The sequence below is a fragment of the Dendropsophus ebraccatus genome, chromosome 14 (assembly GCF_027789765.1).
Source record: "Dendropsophus ebraccatus isolate aDenEbr1 chromosome 14, aDenEbr1.pat, whole genome shotgun sequence".
NCBI classification, from domain to species: Eukaryota; Metazoa; Chordata; class Amphibia; order Anura; family Hylidae; genus Dendropsophus; species Dendropsophus ebraccatus.
The window spans coordinates 73758299-73777184 of NC_091467.1; the positions used below are offsets into that span (position 1 = coordinate 73758299).

An 18886-nucleotide genomic window follows, 5' to 3' on the forward strand; every position below is an offset into this window, starting at 1 on the left:
TCTCTGATACAGTGTGTACAGTCACAGTCTCTGGTGCAGTGTGTACAGTCACAGTCTCTGATACAGTGTGTACAGTCACAGTCTCTGATGCAGTGTGTTCAGTCACAGTCTCTGGTGCAGTGTGTACAGTCACAGTCTCTGATACAGTGTGTACAGTACATCAGTCACAGTCTCTGATACAGTGTGTACAGTCACAGTCTCTGATGCAGTGTGTACAGTCACAGTCTCTGATACAGTGTGTACAGTCACAGTCTCTGATGCAGTGTGTACAGTTGTACATCAGTAACAGTCTCTGATACAGTGTGTACAGTCACAGTCTCTGGTGCAGTGTGTACAGTCACAGTCTCTGGTGCAGTGTGTACAGTCACAGTCTCTGATACAGTGTGTACAGTCACAGTCTCTGATGCAGTGTGTACAGTCACAGTCTCTGATACAGTGTGTACAGTCACAGTCTCTGATGCAGTGTGTACAGTCACAGTCTCTGATACAGTCTGTACAGTCACAGTCTCTGATACAGTCTGTACAGTACATCAGTCACAGTCTCTGATACAGTGTGTACAGTCACAGTCTCTGATACAGTCTGTACAGTCACAGTCTCTGATACAGTGTGTACAGTCACAGTCTCTGATACAGTGTGTACAGTCACAGTCTCTGGTGCAGTGTGTACAGTCACAGTCTCTGATGCAGTGTGTACAGTCACAGTCTCTGATACAGTGTGTACAGTCACAGTCTCTGATACAGTGTGTACAGTTACAGTCTCTGATACAGAGTGTACAGTCACAGTCTCTGATACAGTGTGTACAGTCACAGTCTCTGATACAGTGTGTACAGTTACAGTCTCTGATACAGAGTGTACAGTCACAGTCTCTGATGCAGTGTGTACAGTCACAGTCTCTGATACAGTGTGTACAGTCACAGTCTCTGATACAGTCTGTACAGTACATCAGTCACAGTCTCCATCTTTCTGAGTGGCCGGTGACGTCATTCTCCCGCATGGACCAGACACAACGTGAAGTAGCCCCGCCCCCTCTGTGTTCTCTCCACCAAACTGCGGCGCAGGGTCCCGCCCATGTGCTTGAGTGACCGGAGAACAGCCAATCACCGGGCAGTGATGTAATGCGGCAGCCAATGGGCAGGCAGGACAGGCACGTTCGTTAGGTTGTTGTGTGTTGCTGCCATGGAAGTCTGTGTGTAACATTGTCAGTTACGGTCCGTTCTCTGCCGTAAAGGAGGCTGTGGGGTCACTGCAGGCTGTACACCCGCGGGTGAGAGTCTACACCCAGGAGAGCCGGACACCAGAGGTGGGTACATACAATCTGCCCATCAGTCCCGGAGGCTGAGCCTCTACTATATACTGCACCCGGGAGGCTGAGCCTCTACTATATACTGCACCCGGGAGGCTGAGCCTCTACTATATACTGCACCCGGAAGGCTGAGCCTCTACTATAGACTGCACCCGGGAGGCTGAGCCTCTACTATATACTGCACCCGGGAGGCTGAGCCTCTACTATATACTGCACCCGGGAGGCTGAGCCTCTACTATATACTGCACCCGGGAGGCTGAGCCTCTACTATATACTGCACCCGGGAGGCTGAGCCTCTACTATATACTGCACCCGGAAGGCTGAGCCTCTACTATAGACTGCACCCGGGAGGCTGAGCCTCTACTATATACTGCACCCGGGAGGCTGAGCCTCTACTATATACTGCACCCGGGAGGCTGAGCCTCTACCACAGACTGCACCGGGGAGGCTGAGCCTCTACTATATACTGCACCCGGGAGGCTGAGCCTCTACTATATACTGCACCCGGGAGACTGAGCCTCTACTATATACTGCACCCGGGAGGCTGAGCCTCTACCACAGACTGCACCGGGGAGGCTGAGCCTCTACTATATACTGCACCCTGGGAGGCTGAGCCTCTACTATAGACTGCACCCTGGGAGGCTGAGCCTCTACTATAGACTGGTACCTGGGAGGCTGAGCCTCTACCACAGACTGCACCCGGGAGGCTGAGCCTCTACTATATACTGCACCCGGGAGGCTGAGCCTCTACTATATACTGCACCCGGGAGGCTGAGCCTCTACTATATACTGCACCCGGGAGGCTGAGCCTCTACTATATACTGCACCCGGGAGGCTGAGCCTCTACTATATACTGCACCCGGGAGGCTGAGCCTCTACTATATACTGCACCCGGGAGGCTGAGCCTCTACTATAAACTAGTAACTGCATCAAGGAGGCTGAGCCTCTACTATACACTGCACCGGGGAAGCTGAGCCTCTACTATAAACTGTACCCGGGAGGCCCAATTTCACGGAACGATTATCGTTCATAGACTCGCTCCAACGACGGCTCGTTAACGAGCACGATTTTTTTAAGTGAACGATAACACATAATACATGTAGGAACGTGAACGATATCTGTAGTGTAACGATTTTTTTGCGATCGTTACATGGTCGTTTAAAACGTGGGGAAATGTAGGTAGACATTTCAAGAACGACTGAAAGATTTTTTATTCAACGAAAAGATTAGCGAATTATTGTTGAAAGACCAACGATTTTTTTTCGACATGTTGGAAAAAAATAGTGAACGACTCAACAACGATTTCGCTGTTGTCGTTCGCTCGTTTACAGCTATTCCACAGAACGAATATCGTTAACGAGCGGTCGTTTGAACGATTTTATGAACGGTAAAAAAGTTCCGTGGAATAGGGCCTTGAGCCTCTACCATAGACTGCGCCCGGGAGGCTGAGCCTCTACTATAGACTGCATAGGGGAAGCTGAGCCTCTACCATATACTGCACCCGGGAGGCTGAGCCTCTACCATAGACTGCGCCCGGGAGGCTGAGCCTCTACCATAGACTGCGCTCGGGAGGCTGAGCCTCTACCATATACTGCACCCGGGAGGCTGAGCCTCTACCATAGACTGCGCCCGGGAGGCTGAGCCTCTACCATAGACTGCGCCCGGGAGGCTGAGCCTCTACTATATACTGCACCCGGGAGGCTGAGCCTCTACTATATACTGCGCCCGGGAGGCTGAGCCTCTACCATAGACTGCGCCCGGGAGGCTAAACCTCTACCATAGACTGCGCCCGGGAGGCTGAGCCTCTACCATAGACTGCGCCCGGGAGGCTGAGCCTCTACCATAGACTGCGCCCGGGAGGCTGAGCCTCTACCATAGACTGCGCCCGGGAGGCTGAGCCTCTACCACAGACTGCGCCCGGGAGGCTGAGCCTCTACTATAGACTGGTATTGTGGTGGTGGTCGGGGTAGCTGTGCCTCATTGCTTTTTCTTCTCTATTATGGGGGATTCTCGGCCTGTCTAGACTGATAGAGGGAGACCCCCGGATACAATGCTGCTGTCCCCATGTGACCCCCTCCTTGCGGCCTTGGCTCCTTCATCACTGTGGATCCAACCAATCAGGAGCCGTGTCTGATCCCCCCCCCCCTCCTCACCGGGGGAGGCAAACAATGGGGGAGACCCTGAACTTTTCATGTCTGGTGACCCCTCAATACTGCCCTGTGCAGCTGCTATTTACTCCCCTCCCCCATCCCCAGATCCCGGCTGCAGGATAGCTATATACTAAGGAATCATTCACTTCTCTTGGTGTATATAGAGGGTATACAGCAGGCACTGGTATATAGTGTATAGTGTATACTGTAGGGCACAGGTATATAGTGTATATAGAGTGTATCACTAGGGCACAGGTATATATTGTATATAGAGTGTATACAGCAGGCACAGGAGGTACATAGTGTATATAGAGTGTATACAGCGGGCACAGGTCCTATAGTGTGTGTGTATATATATATATATATATATATATATATATCTATATATATATATATATATATATATATATATATATATATATATATCCTCTTTACCGGTCAGGGTGCTGGGGGAGCTGAGTGGCAGCTGATGCTATTAGACTATAATACCTTATGATTATACAGATGTCCGTATCCTCATCATGAAGCAGTCGGGGGGGGTGGGGGTGGGGGGGGGGGTTATTTGGTGTGTGTCCCCTAGGGTTATGTTATGGTGAACGCTCCCACGTTTGTGTCTCCAGCAGGCGCCCATGCAGAGCCCACTCGGCGCCCCCTCCCATCAGGGTGGGGAGAATAACGGGGGTCTCGCCCTCACCGGCTCTCAGGTCTCCGTCACCCGGCGTCCAAGCAGCGCAGGAAACACCAAACACATCGCACGTTCCATCTCCGTTATCACCGACACCAGGAGCAGAGGAAACCAGGTGGTAAGAGAAGACCCCCGCACCCCGACTAATCCTGGGACCACAGGTTCCTGGTCATGTGATTAGGTACCGCCCCATAGCCTCAAACTATTCCGGCAAAAAAACATTTCCTTTTAGTATCAAATGGTTTCAAAAAATCATCTAGATTTGTAAATTACGTCTATGTCAAAATCTCCAGTCATCCAGTACTTATCAGCTGCTGTATGTCATGCAGGAAGTGGTGTATTCTCTCCAGTCTGACACAGTGCTCTCTGCTGCCACCTCTGTCCATGTCAGGAACTGTCCAGAGCAGCAGCAAATCACCATAGAAAACCTCTCCTGCTCTGGACAGTTCCTGACATGGACAGAGGTGGCAGCAGAGAGCACTGTGTCAGACTGGAGAGAATACACCATTTCCTGCAGGACATACAGCAGCTGATAAGTACTGGAAGACTGGAGATTTTTAATAGAAGTATTTTACAAATCTAGATGATTTGAATTATTTTTGTTGTTGCCCTTTAAAGAAAAACATGGTCACTTTCTCCCAGAAACAGCACCAGGTTATCTCCAGGTTGGGTGCGGTATTGCAGCTCAGTTCTATTAAAGTAAATGGATCTAATATTTAATACCACACACAACCTGAGGACAGGGGTGGCGCTGTTTTGGACACCATTTTAGCCCAGTTTTACCATGTACCTATAGCTGTGCAGGGGATCTGGAGCTGTGTATCAGTGAAGCAGATCTCTGACCCTATAGAACTTATATGCACATAATAAAGTAATTCTTCTGATCTTCCTATGGTTTCTCTCCTGAGCAGAGGGATTCGCCTCGAGCCATCAATAACCTACGCAGATCCAACAGTACCACCCAGGTGACACCAGGCAACAGCTCGCTGTTCAGGTAACCGGACCCGGGTGTGATAGGACAGGGCCGTATAGTGAGCAGGTCCTGGTGTGATAGGACAGGGCCGTATAGTGAGCAGGTCCTGGTGTGATAGGACAGGGCCGTATAGTGAGCAGGTCCTGGTGTGATAGGACAGGGCCGTATAGTGAGCAGGTCCTGGTGTGATAGATAGGACAGGACCGTATAGTGAGCAGGTCCTGGTGTGATAGATAGGACAGGGCTGTATAGTGAGCAGGTCCTGGTGTGATAGATAGGACAGGACCGTATAGTGAGCAGGTCCTGGTGTGATAGGACCGGGCCGTATAGTGAGCAGGTCCTGGTGTGATAGGACAGGGCCGTATAGTGAGCAGGTCCTGGTGTGATAGGACAGGGCCGTATAGTGAGCAGGTCCTGGTGTGATAGATAGGACAGGGCCGTATAGTGAGCAGGTCCTGGTGTGATAGGTCAGGGCCGTATAGTGAGCAGGTCCTGGTGTGATAGGACAGGGCCGTATAGTGAGCAGGTCCTGGTGTGATAGATAGGACCGTATAGTAAGCAGGTCCTGGTGTGATAGGACAGGGCCGTATAGTGAGCAGGTCCTGGTGTGATAGGACAGGGCCGTATAGTGAGCAGGTCCTGGTGTGATAGATAGGACAGGGCCGTATAGTGAGCAGGTCCTGGTGTGATAGGACAGGGCCGTATAGTGAGCAGGTCCTGGTGTGATAGATAGGACAGGGCCGTATAGTGAGCAGGTCCTGGTGTGATAGATAGGACAGGGCCGTATAGTGAGCAGGTCCTGGTGTGATAGATAGGACAGGACCGTATAGTGAGCAGGTCCTGGTGTGATAGGACAGGGCCGTATAGTGAGCAGGTCCTGGTGTGATAGGACAGGGCCGTATAGTGAGCAGGTCCTGGTGTGATAGGACAGGGCCGTATAGTGAGCAGGTCCTGGTGTGATAGGACAGGGCCGTATAGTGAGCAGGTCCTGGTGTGATAGATAGGACAGGGCCGTATAGTGAGCAGGTCCTGGTGTGATAGATAGGACAGGGCCGTATAGTGAGCAGGTCCTGGTGTGATAGATAGGACAGGGCCGTATAGTGAGCAGGTCCTGGTGTGATAGATAGGACAGGACCGTATAGTGAGCAGGTCCTGGTGTGATAGGACAGGGCCGTATAGTGAGCAGGTCCTGGTGTGATAGGTCAGGGCCGTATAGTGAGCAGGTCCTGGTGTGATAGGACAGGGCCGTATAGTGAGCAGGTCCTGGTGTGATAGGACAGGGCCGTATAGTGAGCAGGTCCTGGTGTGATAGGACAGGGCCGTATAGTGAGCAGGTCCTGGTGTGATAGGACAGGGCCGTATAGTGAGCAGGTCCTGGTGTGATAGATAGGACAGGGCCGTATAGTGAGCAGGTCCTGGTGTGATAGGACAGGGCCGTATAGTGAGCAGGTCCTGGTGTGATAGGACAGGCCCGTATAGTGAGCAGGTCCTGGTGTGATAGATAGGACAGGGCTGTATAGTGAGCAGGTCCTGGTGTGATAGGACAGGGCCGTATAGTGAGCAGGTCCTGGTGTGATAGGACAGGCCCGTATAGTGAGCAGGTCCTGGTGTGATAGATAGGACAGGGCTGTATAGTGAGCAGGTCCTGGTGTCCTGGACAGGGGAGCACTGGCCTTTGTCTGGAGTAACATTGCAGCCTATTCATAGTGACCTTTGTGTTCCCAGCTGCTGTCCCCCGGGGTAGGAATACATCTGCAGAGGGGGGGGGGGGGGCTGGAATGTGACAGATGTTCTGCGGGCAGGGTGCAGGGGCCGCTGACTCTTTGTCAGACCTTGCAGATTATCTCCTTATGCTTACTTACAAAAGGTGAGGAGGAGGAGGAGGAGGGGGTAGGTGAAGGGCAGAGAGGGGTCTACCTCCGAGCTTAGCCCCCCCCCCCCAATTCCACATTTACAACACACAAGACTTGTAGATATGCAAGACCCAGCATGCAGTACCCACCTGCAGCTAGACGGGCATGCTGGCACTTGTAGTCCTGCAGAAGCTGCAGAGATGTATGAATATCATTGGGACACCTGGGAGGTCTGAACATTCAGGAATCTGGGAAAGCTGGGTGACCACCCCTGTGGATGCTTTATGTCAAACCTGCGGCCCTCCAGCTGCTGCAAAAATACAACTCCCATCATGCCAGGACAGCCAAAGCAAAAGCTATAGGACAGGCATGATGGGAGTTGTAGTTTTGTAACAGTTGGAGGGCCGCAGGTTTGACGTCTGTGCTGTAGCATTAGCGCTATTGGTTGTCACCTGTCTCTTCCCCTCTTCCCCCTCCGTCTCCATCACTCAGCGGGGAGCAGCAGGAAGATTTCTTGGCTTTTTTCGAGAGCAGCTCAGTCGGACGCAAGAAGCTGCACGGCCTGGCCAAAACCCCTCCGGGAAAGAAGACCACATGGAACGTTCTGGTAGGTTCCCAGGGAATAACCCTCCCGGGGTCGGCACTTCACACTACACGCGACAAATACATTTCCATTGACTTCCATTATAAATTTAATTAAAATGGATCAAAACACATGCTTTTTTTTTTTTTTCTTCAGCGTACACAAAAATTTGCTCAACCATGCTAGAAAAAAGGCTGCGTTTTGATCCGTGTTTTTTTTATATGTGTGTGTATGTATATATATATGTATATATATATATATATATATATATATATATATATATATATATATATATATATATTAGAAATCAATGGAAAAATAGATCGAAATGCAAATCCGTTTTTTGTAAAAACGGATGAAAAACACAAAACGTAGTGTAAACGCAGCCTTACTGTCAGCAAACGAAAACGTTTTCAATACCTTAATTTACAGGACGACCAGCCTCGTGTTTTTCCTCTCCCCTCGAGCGCCCGCAGTGCCAGCTCGGTGCAGAGCCTGGGCATGAAGAGGAGAGACATGCCCACCCTGGCGCCTAGCTTTCCAGCCAACAACAGGTACCTTACATCGCATTGCGTTGGTTGGTGACTATAAATATACGTGTTTTCCAGGCTATTTGTTTCTCTTTCCTTTTTATGTTTAGGAGTAACAAAGGAACCGTGGGGAACACCGTAACCACTATGGTGCACAATAACTACTCGTCCGGTGATCGGGGGCTCACTGCCAAGAGCTCCAATCAGAAGCCGCCATCTCTCAAGTAAGGGGGGAAGAATCAGTATGTGGTATGGTATATATCAACTGCAAGTTATATAGATTTGTAATTTTACTTCTATTATAAAATCTTCAGTCTTCCAGTACTTATCAGCTGCTGTATGTCCTGCAGGAAGTGGTGTATTTTCTCCAGTCTGACACGGTGCTCTCTGCTGCCACCTCTGTCCATGTCAGGAACTGTCTAGAGCAGCAGAAAATCCCCATAGAAAACCTTTCCTGCTCTGGACGGTTCCTGACATGGACAGAGGTGGCAATAAGGGGGACTGTTGGTATATGGTATTTTACTGTTTTATTAGATTAGGAGAAACAGTTTCTGTTGCATCTCAGGAACAGTGCCACTGCCGCCCATAGGTTGTATCTGGTATTGCGGCTCAGACCGGTCACTGATTTGAGGTGGCGCCCCCCTGTGTTCACATACAGTGACATCTATTACTCTTAGGACCTCACGGTTTTAGTTACTGGACACTGTTGTATGGGGCACCACGTGCAGCATTGTGACGTATAGGACAGACCTTGTCTTCTTCATCTTCCACAGTAACCAGAGGACGCCCAACGGTGAGGAAGCTGGGAGCAGCCTCCAGAAATCCCAGAAGAACCTGTCCAGCACCAACAACCTGGGACGGAACAACAGCGGAGGAAGCGCAGCTCTGAAGAGGAAAGAGGTGACCGCCGAGGAGGCAGAGAGGTCAGTGCATCCATCTTCCTGACATTACATAATACATCTCCTCTCCTCAGGATCTGCACACTCCTCTCGTGTGTGTGTGTGTGTGTGTGTGTGTATATGCTTGATACATGTTCTGTGTTGGATCCATATTGTGTCTGCCAAGGGCGGAAGAGTCTTCCTTTATTTTGGTTCTGGGGTTCCATAAGACCTCAATGAGACTGTTAGATTATGTTTATTACGGGACATGATGTGATGTTTCTTGTTGACACTGTTAAGGCTTCTGCCTGTTGTTCTTTGTTGGCCTTACGTTAGGCCTTGTTGTTACGCCTATGTAAGGCTATTTGTATGCATATTTATATAAAAAAAACGTCTAATAAAACTCTTTGAAAACCAAATTGACTGGTGTCAGAAAGTTATAGATTTGTATTTTACTTCTATTTAAAAAAATCTTCATTCTTTTAGTACTTATCAGCTGCTGTATGTCCTGCCTAAAGTAGTGTATTCTTTCCCCCAAATATTTCTATATCCTATGGGAGAACCCATCTAAATAACATAGTGTCATCTTAAAGGGGTAATTCGGCAAAAATGTTTTTCTTTTAGATCAACTGGTGTCAGAAAGTTATATAGATTCTACCAGTATTTATCAACTGCTGTATGTCCTGTAGGAAGTGGTGTATGTGTGACACAGTGCTCTCTGCTGCCACCTCTGTCCAGAGCAGGAGAGGTTCCCCAGATCTCAATCTGATTGAGAGAAATGGAAGTCTGATCTATGGGGGCCGCACCTCACTCCTTGCGGGACCTTGCAATGTGTTGGTGTTAGATAACACAGGACACTAGGTTTTATTGTTCTAGCTGATTCTATAGCTATCTCTGACAGCAGGCACCTCTCTCCTGCACAGGTTTATCCTGCAAGTGAACAATGCGGCAGTCACCATCCAGCGTTGGTATAGACGCCAGCGTCAGAAGCAGAGGTCCGGGCAGGATGCTCTACAGCATATGTTGGCTTCTAAAAAGGAGGTAAGGGTAATGCTGACAATAATACACGTTCTCTGTGTGAGCTGGAGGCCCGGCCCCTGGTATTGTCATTATGTAGATGGAGCAATCTTGTCTCTCCCCGGCTGTCAGTCAAATCCAACTCATTTACCTCATTACTCTCTATGGAATTAAAGGGGTACTCTGAGAAAAATCCTTTTTTCCCCCCAATATCGCCTGGCTTCAGAAAGTTGTAATTTACTTCTATTTAAAAATCTCCAGTCTTCCAATACTTATCAGCTGCTGTATGTCTTGCAGGAACCACCTGCCACCTTTGTCCATGTCAGGAACTGACCAGAGCAGCAGCAAATCCCCATAGAAAACCTCTTCTGCTCTGGACAGTTCCTGACATGGACAGAGGTGGCAGCAGAGAGCACTGTGTCAGACTAGAGAGAATACGACACTTTCTGCAAGACATACAGAAGCTGATAAGTACTGGAAGACTGGAGGCTTTAAACTATAAGTAAATTACAAATCTCTGGTGCTTTCTTACACCAGTTACTTTGAAGAAAGAACACTTTTGCTGGAGTGCTCCTTTAAAGGTTTCCATGCTCTTGGCTACTATTGATGCGTAGTCTGGGAGAACCTTCAGGTTTGTAGAGCTGATCTGAGTGTCTCTGAGATATTACAACACTGCTTCTTCTTAAAGGAACGGCAGCATCAAGCAGATGAGGGCAGCTACTTAAATTCACATCAGTCCAAAGACGAAGAACGGAAGAGAATCCGAGAAGAGAAAGCTCGACAGGCCCGACGGGCGGCCATCCAGGTGTGTGCTACATGTCATCCTCCACGAGATGCTGCACTGACCGGGACGGCTGACAGGCCTTGCTCTATGGTTTATGATTTGCTGCTTCCTTCTAGGAACTGCAGCTGAAGCGGGCACAGAAAGCCCTGGAAGTCCAGAAGATGGTGGAAGAGGAGCTGGCGCTGCTGGAGCAGAGCGGGAAGGTGGGGAAGAAGAAGGTCACCCGCAATCTGGGCAACTCTCCCTTACAGAGGAGCAGCAAGTCCAACAATAATTATACAGGTGAGAGACATCACAGGATACACAAACAGATTTATCTGACAGATTATTGAAGCCAAAGCCAGGAACTGACTATAAACAGGGAATAGGTCATAGAGGAACGACTGAGATTTCTCCTCCATTTAGTGATTAGAATCAGATGCTAAAACTTCTTCTTTTAATTTATTTCTATTATCTGACAGTAATTTTTTGATTTAGCTTTTGTACATTTTTATGGGGGCGGCCATCTTGCCTGGGCTGTTCTTGACAGCATTTAATGACATGCTTTACAGTAAGTCTCATGGACATAGACGACAATAGCTGGAGTCTTTCCACTTCAGATGAATGTGAGACATTACTGAGTGTGCTCTGTGAAGAGGTCATTTCCAGGGAGCTGCTATTGTCTCCTCTATCTACTGGTGTCACTTGACGCTGCAATGCTGTACAGATCACTTTACTGCAGCCTCCTCTTATCACCACAGACAAAACAGGAAGTCTCAGCTTAGTTTTAGCCCCAGTGGTGAGAATGAGAACTGCAAGATCTCAGGATAATTTTATAATATAGAGAGAAAAATTAAAAATTACAAAAAATGTCACCAAAAACTGTTTTAAAAAAAACAAAAAATTATCTACACAATAAGTCATTTCCTGCTGACTCATCCCCCTTTATGTCTGTGTCATGCTCCGCCCCCATTTGACATAGCTTAGGGTTTCTTAGATGACATTGCATATATGACATCTGGATAGTGACGGCTCTTATCCATCTTATTAGATTGTAAAGTGCAAGACACATTGGACAATGATAATTCGCTGATCCCGCTCTTCAAGCCGTCACCAGACTACAGGAGCAGCGAGCCCGGCCCCCAGGTGAGTCCGCCATATAAAACAGACAAGGCCAATGGTTTGCAATGTTCTCTCTTTCTTTCTATAATCAAAGGGATTTTCGGACTTATTACTTGTTCCGCATCCACAGGATAGAGGACATATATGAGATTGTGGGGGGGGTCTGACCTCTGCCCCTCTACCCCCCCAGGGGTCCCTAGATCGGCTCTTGGGTTGGTGTGTGACTATTCTCCATTCTGTATGGAGCCACCAGTGATATCCGAGTGCTGTACTTGCCTTCACCTGTGCTGACCGGCTCCATTCAAAACAAAGGACCGATCCAGAGATCCCCAGGGACCCCCACAATCTCATGCTTGTAGATGGGGACAAGTAAGAATGAATCTGAAAACCCCTTTAAAGAGGTTTCCCCCTCCAATGACACCCAACACCCATCTGCTTGAGTGTCCTGACTGGTAGGAGTCCAACCACTGAGAACCCCACCAACCATGAGATCGGGGGACCTGGATCACTCTTGGCATGCTGGTTGGACATACATGCTATTGCTGGTTTGTTCAACTCTGCCGAGCCTGATGAAGACGGCCTAGTAAAGTAAACTCAGCTGTCATGTTTAGGTGGGGTCCAGAAATCACACCCCCTATTCATCAGATATTCAACACTTCTGCTGAAAGGGGATTAATGTACTTCATGAGCAGACCCCTTAAAGGGGTACTCCGCAGTTTGCTTGTTTTTTTTCAAAGCAACTGCTGTCAGAAAGTTATACAGGTTTGTAAATTACTTCTATTTAAAAATGTTCAGTCTTCCAATACTTATCATCTCCTGTATGTTCTTCAGGAAGTGGTGTATTCTCTCCAGTCTTACACAGTGCTCTCTGCTGCCACCTCTGTCCATGTCAGGAACTGTCCAGAGCAGCAGCAAATCCCCATAAAAAACCTCTCCTGCTCTGGACAGTTCCTGACATGGACAGAGGTGGCAGCAGAGAGCACTGTGTCAGACTGGAGAGAATACACCTCTTCCTGCAGGACATAGAGAAGACTGGAGATTTTTAAATAGAAGTAAATGACAAATCTGTTTAACTTTCTGAAACCAGTTGATTTGGAAGAAACACTATTTTGCCGGAGTTCCTCTTTAATACTCCTCTTCTATAGGGGCTGTCAGCTCCTAACCAGGTTTTGGGAGAAGTGGATGTAGCAGCCTCGGCCCAGTCTAAGACCACCCTGACGGATCTGCTGGACACCCTGAAGCAGCTGGAAGAGCCGGAACCATTGATAGATATTAGATCGGATGGCAAAGACAAGTTCCACTGGATGGATGGGGTAAGAGAGTCCGCCGGCTGTGAGAGGATGGAAGTTTGTGCTTTAGTATTAGACTGTATGGGCTTTACCAATGACTCTTCCAGGACGCCGACACATCACTCACAACGGACAATCTGGAGCGTCACAGTCAGATGACCCGCAATGGACAGGTGGAGCAGAAGGACGTCCATGCTGGGGTGGGGGCTCTGCTGTCCGAGGCCAAGCTGCAAAACATCATTAGTTTCCTGGACGAAATGGAAAAAGCCGAACAAGAACGGCCGCGATCCTCGGGCTCCAACACTCACAGAGGGGTAAGGTCACACTCACAGAGGGGTAACGTGTCGCCCGTCACACTATCAGAGGGGTAAGGTCACCTATGACGCTCCCAGAGGGGTAACGTCCCACCGGTCACACTCACAGAGGGGTAAGGTCACACTCACAGAGGGGTAACGTGTCGCCCGTCACACTATCAGAGGGGTAAGGTCACCTATGACACTCCCAGAGGGGTAACGTCCCACCGGTCACACTCCCAGAGGGGTAAGATCACCCGTCACCCACTGAGGGGTAACGTCCCACCGGTCACACTGACAGAGGGGTAACGTGTCGCCCGTCACACTGACAGAGGGGTAACGTGTCACCGGTCACACTGACAGAGGGGTAAGATCACCTATGACACTCCCAGAGGGGTAACGTGCCACCGGTCACACTGACAGAGGGGTAACGTGTCACCGGTCACACTGACAGAGGGGTAACGTGTCACCGGTCACACTGACAGAGGGGTAAGATCACCCGTCACCCACTGAGGGGTAACGTCCCACCGGTCACACTGACAGAGGGGTAACGTGTCACCGGTCACACTGACAGAGGGGTAACGTGTCACCGGTCACACTGACAGCATGTCGCTTTCCAGGGCAGCCATTCTGTGCCATGACGTTGCTGCAGTGGGCGTCAGTTGTTCCAGGCCGTCCGTCTCCTCTTTAATCACAGCGATTGTCCCCTCCTCCTCTGTGATGTCCCCTTAAGGTCACATGATCTTTTTAGATGCGCTTAGGCAGAGCGTGGATCTGACAGAGGGGTAACGTGTCACCGGTCACACTGACAGAGGGGTAACGTGTCACCAGTCACACTCACAGAGGGGTAACGTCCCACTCGTATGTATGAGATTAGAACTAAGGTCGGCTTTGTTTTCCGTGAAATAGCGCCACCGTTTGTCAGGCTGCGTGTGGTATTGCAGCTCGAAAGGAGTATGGGAAAAAGAAAATCCTTTTGTTGTCATTTCATACACCCCTTAAAGGGGTACTCCGGCCAGCTTACTTCTAGATGGAAGTATAGCCCGAGCTGCCAACGGAAGTGTGACCCCACAGCATGTCGCTTTCCAGGGCAGCCATTCTGTGCCATGACGTTGCTGCAGTGGGCGTCAGTTGTTCCAGGCCGTCCGTCTCCTCTTTAATCACAGCGATTGTCCCCTCCTCCTCTGTGATGTCCCCTTAAGGTCACATGATCTTTTTAGATGCGCTTAGGCAGAGCGTGGATCCAAGAAGATCATTTAACCTCGAAGGGACGTCACAGAGAAGGAGGGGACAATCGCTCTGCCCTGTGTAACACTGTGATTGAAGAGGAGGCGGCACGGCCTGGAACAACTGCAGCAACATCACTGCACAGAACACTGAAGCGTAACACTTCCCTCTAGAAGTAAGCTGGACAGAGAACCCCTTTAAAGGTTTCTCCCTTTGCACAACGCCACCCCTGTCCTCAGGTTGGGAGTGGTATTATAACTTGGCTCCATTCCCTTCAATGGATCTGAGCTGAAATACTAGAATGAAGCTGAGGTCAGGAGAGATGCTGCGGCTTCTGGAAGACAGCGGACATGTTTTAGGCTTTGATAACCCCTTTAAGTGCTTCTTATCCTGTTATTACTGCTTCTCCTTGACACAGGCCCTGCTCTCTGAGGAAGAGTTGAACCATCTGGAGCAGGCGTCGGCTGTCGCTACTGAGGTGACAAGTTCCATGCTGAAGATGCGGCTGGAGCTGGAGGAGAAGAAGAAAGCCGTGCGCCTTCTGCAGACTGCTCTAGTGAGTGTCTTCCCCCGTGACGTTGTCTTCTCCTGTTGTACAACCTGTCATGTGACGCCTCGTGCAATTTATGGGGCACCTCTGCTGTCATTCAGATGTCGCCATAGATCATAGCATTGGTGGCCAATCAGATGTCAGTGCCAAATGAGCTGGTGTCAAAAAGTTATATAGATTTGTAATTTACTTTTATTTTAAAACCTCCAGTCTTCCAGTACTTATCAGCTGCCGTATGTCCTGCAGCAAGTGGTGTATTCTCTCCAGTCTGACACAGTGCTCTCTGCTGCCACCTCTGTCCATGTCAGGAACTGTCCAGAGCAGCAGCAAATCCCCATAGAAAACCTCTCCTGCTCTGGACAGTTCCTGACATGGACAGAGGTGGCAGCAGAGAGCACTGTGTCAGACTGGAGAGGATACACCACTTCCCGCAGAACATACAGCAGTTGATAAGTACTGGAAGACTTTTAAATAAATTAAATTACTTTTAAATAAAAGTAAAATTTATATAACTTTCTGACACCAATTGATTTGAAGAAGAAAAAGAAAAGAACTTCACTGGAGTACCCCTTTAATATTCCTTGTACGGGTACAAAAGTGAAAGTAATCCTCTGATTGGTTGCGCCTGTCCAGTATTGTTGTCGGGAGTCAGTCCCTAATGTCCCCATGTTGTGTCCCTGTCCGCCTCAGGCCCAGCAGCGGGAATTAACTGTGCGACATGTAAAGCAAACAGAGAAAGACATGAGCTTCCAGCTGAAACAGCAGAGCGAGCAGTACGAGGCCACAATCCAGCGCCACCTCACCTTCATCGACCAGGTAAGTCGACTCAGGAACTCTGCACACAGTTAGTTTTGTGGTACTCCGGGGAAACTTTTCTTTTTTTCATATCACCTGGTCTCAAAAAGTTATACTGGTTTGTAACTTACTTCTATGTGTCAGACTGGAGAGAATACACCACTTCCTGCAGGGCATACATCAGCTGATAAGTACTGGAAGACTGGAGATTTTTAAGTATAAGTCATTTACAAATCTGTATAACTTTCTGGCACCAGTTGATTTATTTTTTTTTTTCTGGAGTACCCCTTTAATAACATTTCAGAAGCTTTTAAATAAAGTTTAGATGGGATTCTGGTGTTAGATGGGACAGGTGGAGTGACAGTGTGATGTCTTTAAATACATTCTCTGTTCTTTGCTTACAGTCTGCAACTGGGAACAGAGGAAGAAGACTCACTCTCCTCCAGCTGTTGCAGAACTACAAATCCCATCATGCCCAGATTGCTGAACCTTCAGCTTTGTCTATCCAGGCATGATGGGATTTGTAGTTGTGCTGCAGCTGGAGGGCGGTGAGTTTGCCACCCCTGGTATAAGTAATGCTTCTGTTTACTAACTGCAAGCAGAGATCTTGAATGGGAAGGAATTGAAATACAAAGCATATTTGACTATAATCAGTGGTAAACCCCCCAGGGGACCTCCACCTATAGAAGGAACAATGGATATAGACTAGACAAGATATATATATAGTGTTGCTGATGCCATCTATGTATTCCTTGACCTCTGCCCTCTCCCAGCTCATCGATGACAAGAAGGCCCTGAGTGAGCGATGCGAGTCGCTGGTAAGTGAGCTGAAGCAGGTGGATCACAAGTACTCCAGCAAGATCTCCCAGATGCAAGAGCAGCATGACATGGTGAGAAGATCGGCTTATACTCCATTCCCCTCCGAAGCTGCTGCAGGATTCTGCTTCGGCTGCGTCCCATCACATTATACGGCCGCCGCCTCCTCCTGGTGCAGGGCTTATACAGCAAGGTGCATTGTGGGAGATCTGTACTGGTTACAGGGGTGTCATACTCGCATCCCTCCAGCTGTTGCAAAACTACATCATGCCTGGACAGCCAAAGCATGATGGGAATCTAGTGGAGGGCTATGAGTTTGAAGGGGTACTTCACTCAATCATAACTTCTGATATGTTGCTGCCCATGGTGAGACTAACAATTCCTTCCATACTTGTTATTATCTATTCTGTCTCCTTCCCCCAGTTCTCTGCTGCTTTCTGCTGAAAAAAACAGAAATCTGTGTGTGAGCTTTTCTCTCTGTCTCCCCTTCCTCTCCCCTCTCTTCTGAGACAGCTGATGTAAACAAGTCCCTGGCAGGCTGTATCTGCAACATTGTAGCTTCTTTGTAATGCTGGGAGGGTTATTTCGAGGTCAAGTTGCTAATGAACTCACTGTGATTAATCGTCCCAGTATTACAAAGAAGCTACAATGTTGCAGATACAGCCTGCCAGGGACTTTACAGCTGTCTCAGAAGGAGGGGGGGGGGGGCGGAGAGAAAAGCTCACACACAGATATCAAAAGTTATGTTTGAGTAAAATACCCCTTTAATACCCCTGGTTTAGGCTGGGTTCCCCCCTACTTTTTTTTTTCATCTGTTTTTGCTACAAAAAGGATAGAAAAGCGGATATATTTGTGTACATCCGTTTTTCCATCATTTCCATTATAAAAAAAAAAAAAAAAGGATCCTTTTTTTTTCTTTTTTTTAATGTACATAAAAAACAGGGCCGACCTCACTTTTGTTTATGTTGGATGCATTGTGATTTTTTTTTTTTTTCTCTTTTTTTTACCATGGAAGTCAATGGAAAAACGGATGAAAAAACATAGTGTGAACTCCGCTTGTACAGTTGCCATTAGAAAAAACACTTGGCCAGAATAATTTTGTTGGGATCAGCTGGTGTACTTGTCCCGGCGGCCTGCTGTCTGATCCAATAGGGGGGAGGGTCAAACAGATCACCATGTTATGTTGTGTGCCTAACCAAAGAGACACAAACTTCTGGATTAGCAGAGGAAATCTCCGCTGGTCCGGCAGCGGACCGCCATGACGGGTGCACTTATGTATACGGCCCACATCCGGATCAGTGGAGATGTTAATACAGAAGTTCGGGTCTCCGTTGGTACGAACACGTCATGAGACCGTAATGTGTGCCCCTTGGATCCTATGTGGTTAAAGCGCATGACGGTCTTATGGCATATTCTTTGCTATGGAGATCTGAACTTCTGGATCAACAGAGGAAATCTCAGCTGATCCGGCAGCGGGCAGTCATGACGTTAATGTATGTGGGGACCCCCTGACTTCCGGACAACAGATCAAACTCTGATTTATTGAATCTCAGCTGCCCAAGCTTTTTTGTTTTTAGGAAGATAAGCCGCCACCAGAGGAGCCTGTCAGCGGCTTACCCTATTTAGAACAAAGGGCATACAGAGAAAAAACGATTTGCTGAACAGGCCATTGTATATGTATTGTATATGTACGGTGTCTTAAAGCCTTCGGCCACGTCTGGTGAACATTGGGATTATTTCCTGGTGATAACGTGGGCTGTAGAACACGGGGATATGTATACCACGCCGGACACGTTATGCCCCCTGTATAGGACAGTCTGTAATAAACCCCTCGCAGAGGTTCTGCAGTGATCGCGGGGTCTGCGGGCCGTACCCAGGAGAAGCCATTATCCTTACAGACGCCTCTTCATACAACCTTGTAGTATATATTGCTGCTTATTATTCTCTGGTTGATTTGTTCCCTTCCTCCTTTTTTCTTCTTCTTCTCTTTGCTCTCCCCCAGGTTTGGCAAACTCTGGGCCCCCTGTGTGAGGTAATAGCCCCGTACCCGCTAAACGC

The 18886-nt window shown here is 48.5% G+C and overlaps 1 protein-coding gene across 3 annotated transcripts in view; it reads left to right on the forward strand.

Moving 5' to 3' along the window:
- The first annotated feature begins 1135 nt into the window (after positions 1-1135).
- CEP131 (centrosomal protein 131) overlaps positions 1136-18886 on the forward strand; it is a 31240-nt gene continuing 13489 nt past the window's right edge. Inside the window, exons 1-17 of one of the 3 annotated variants that reach the window (XM_069953043.1) lie at positions 1136-1301; positions 4075-4257; positions 5051-5133; positions 7458-7572; positions 7981-8102; positions 8189-8302; positions 8852-9001; positions 9880-9997; positions 10662-10778; positions 10874-11039; positions 11788-11882; positions 13004-13171; positions 13255-13461; positions 15086-15223; positions 15908-16033; positions 16786-16902; positions 18831-18860. In XM_069953043.1, the coding sequence (XP_069809144.1) occupies positions 4084-4257; positions 5051-5133; positions 7458-7572; positions 7981-8102; positions 8189-8302; positions 8852-9001; positions 9880-9997; positions 10662-10778; positions 10874-11039; positions 11788-11882; positions 13004-13171; positions 13255-13461; positions 15086-15223; positions 15908-16033; positions 16786-16902; positions 18831-18860 (2040 nt within the window). In that variant the 5' untranslated portion in view covers positions 1136-1301; positions 4075-4083. The remainder of the gene's footprint in view (positions 1302-4074; positions 4258-5050; positions 5134-7457; positions 7573-7980; positions 8103-8188; positions 8303-8851; positions 9002-9879; positions 9998-10661; positions 10779-10873; positions 11040-11787; positions 11883-13003; positions 13172-13254; positions 13462-15085; positions 15224-15907; positions 16034-16785; positions 16903-18830; positions 18861-18886) is intronic. The other 2 variants (XM_069953044.1, XM_069953045.1) reach the window with 2 other exon arrangements.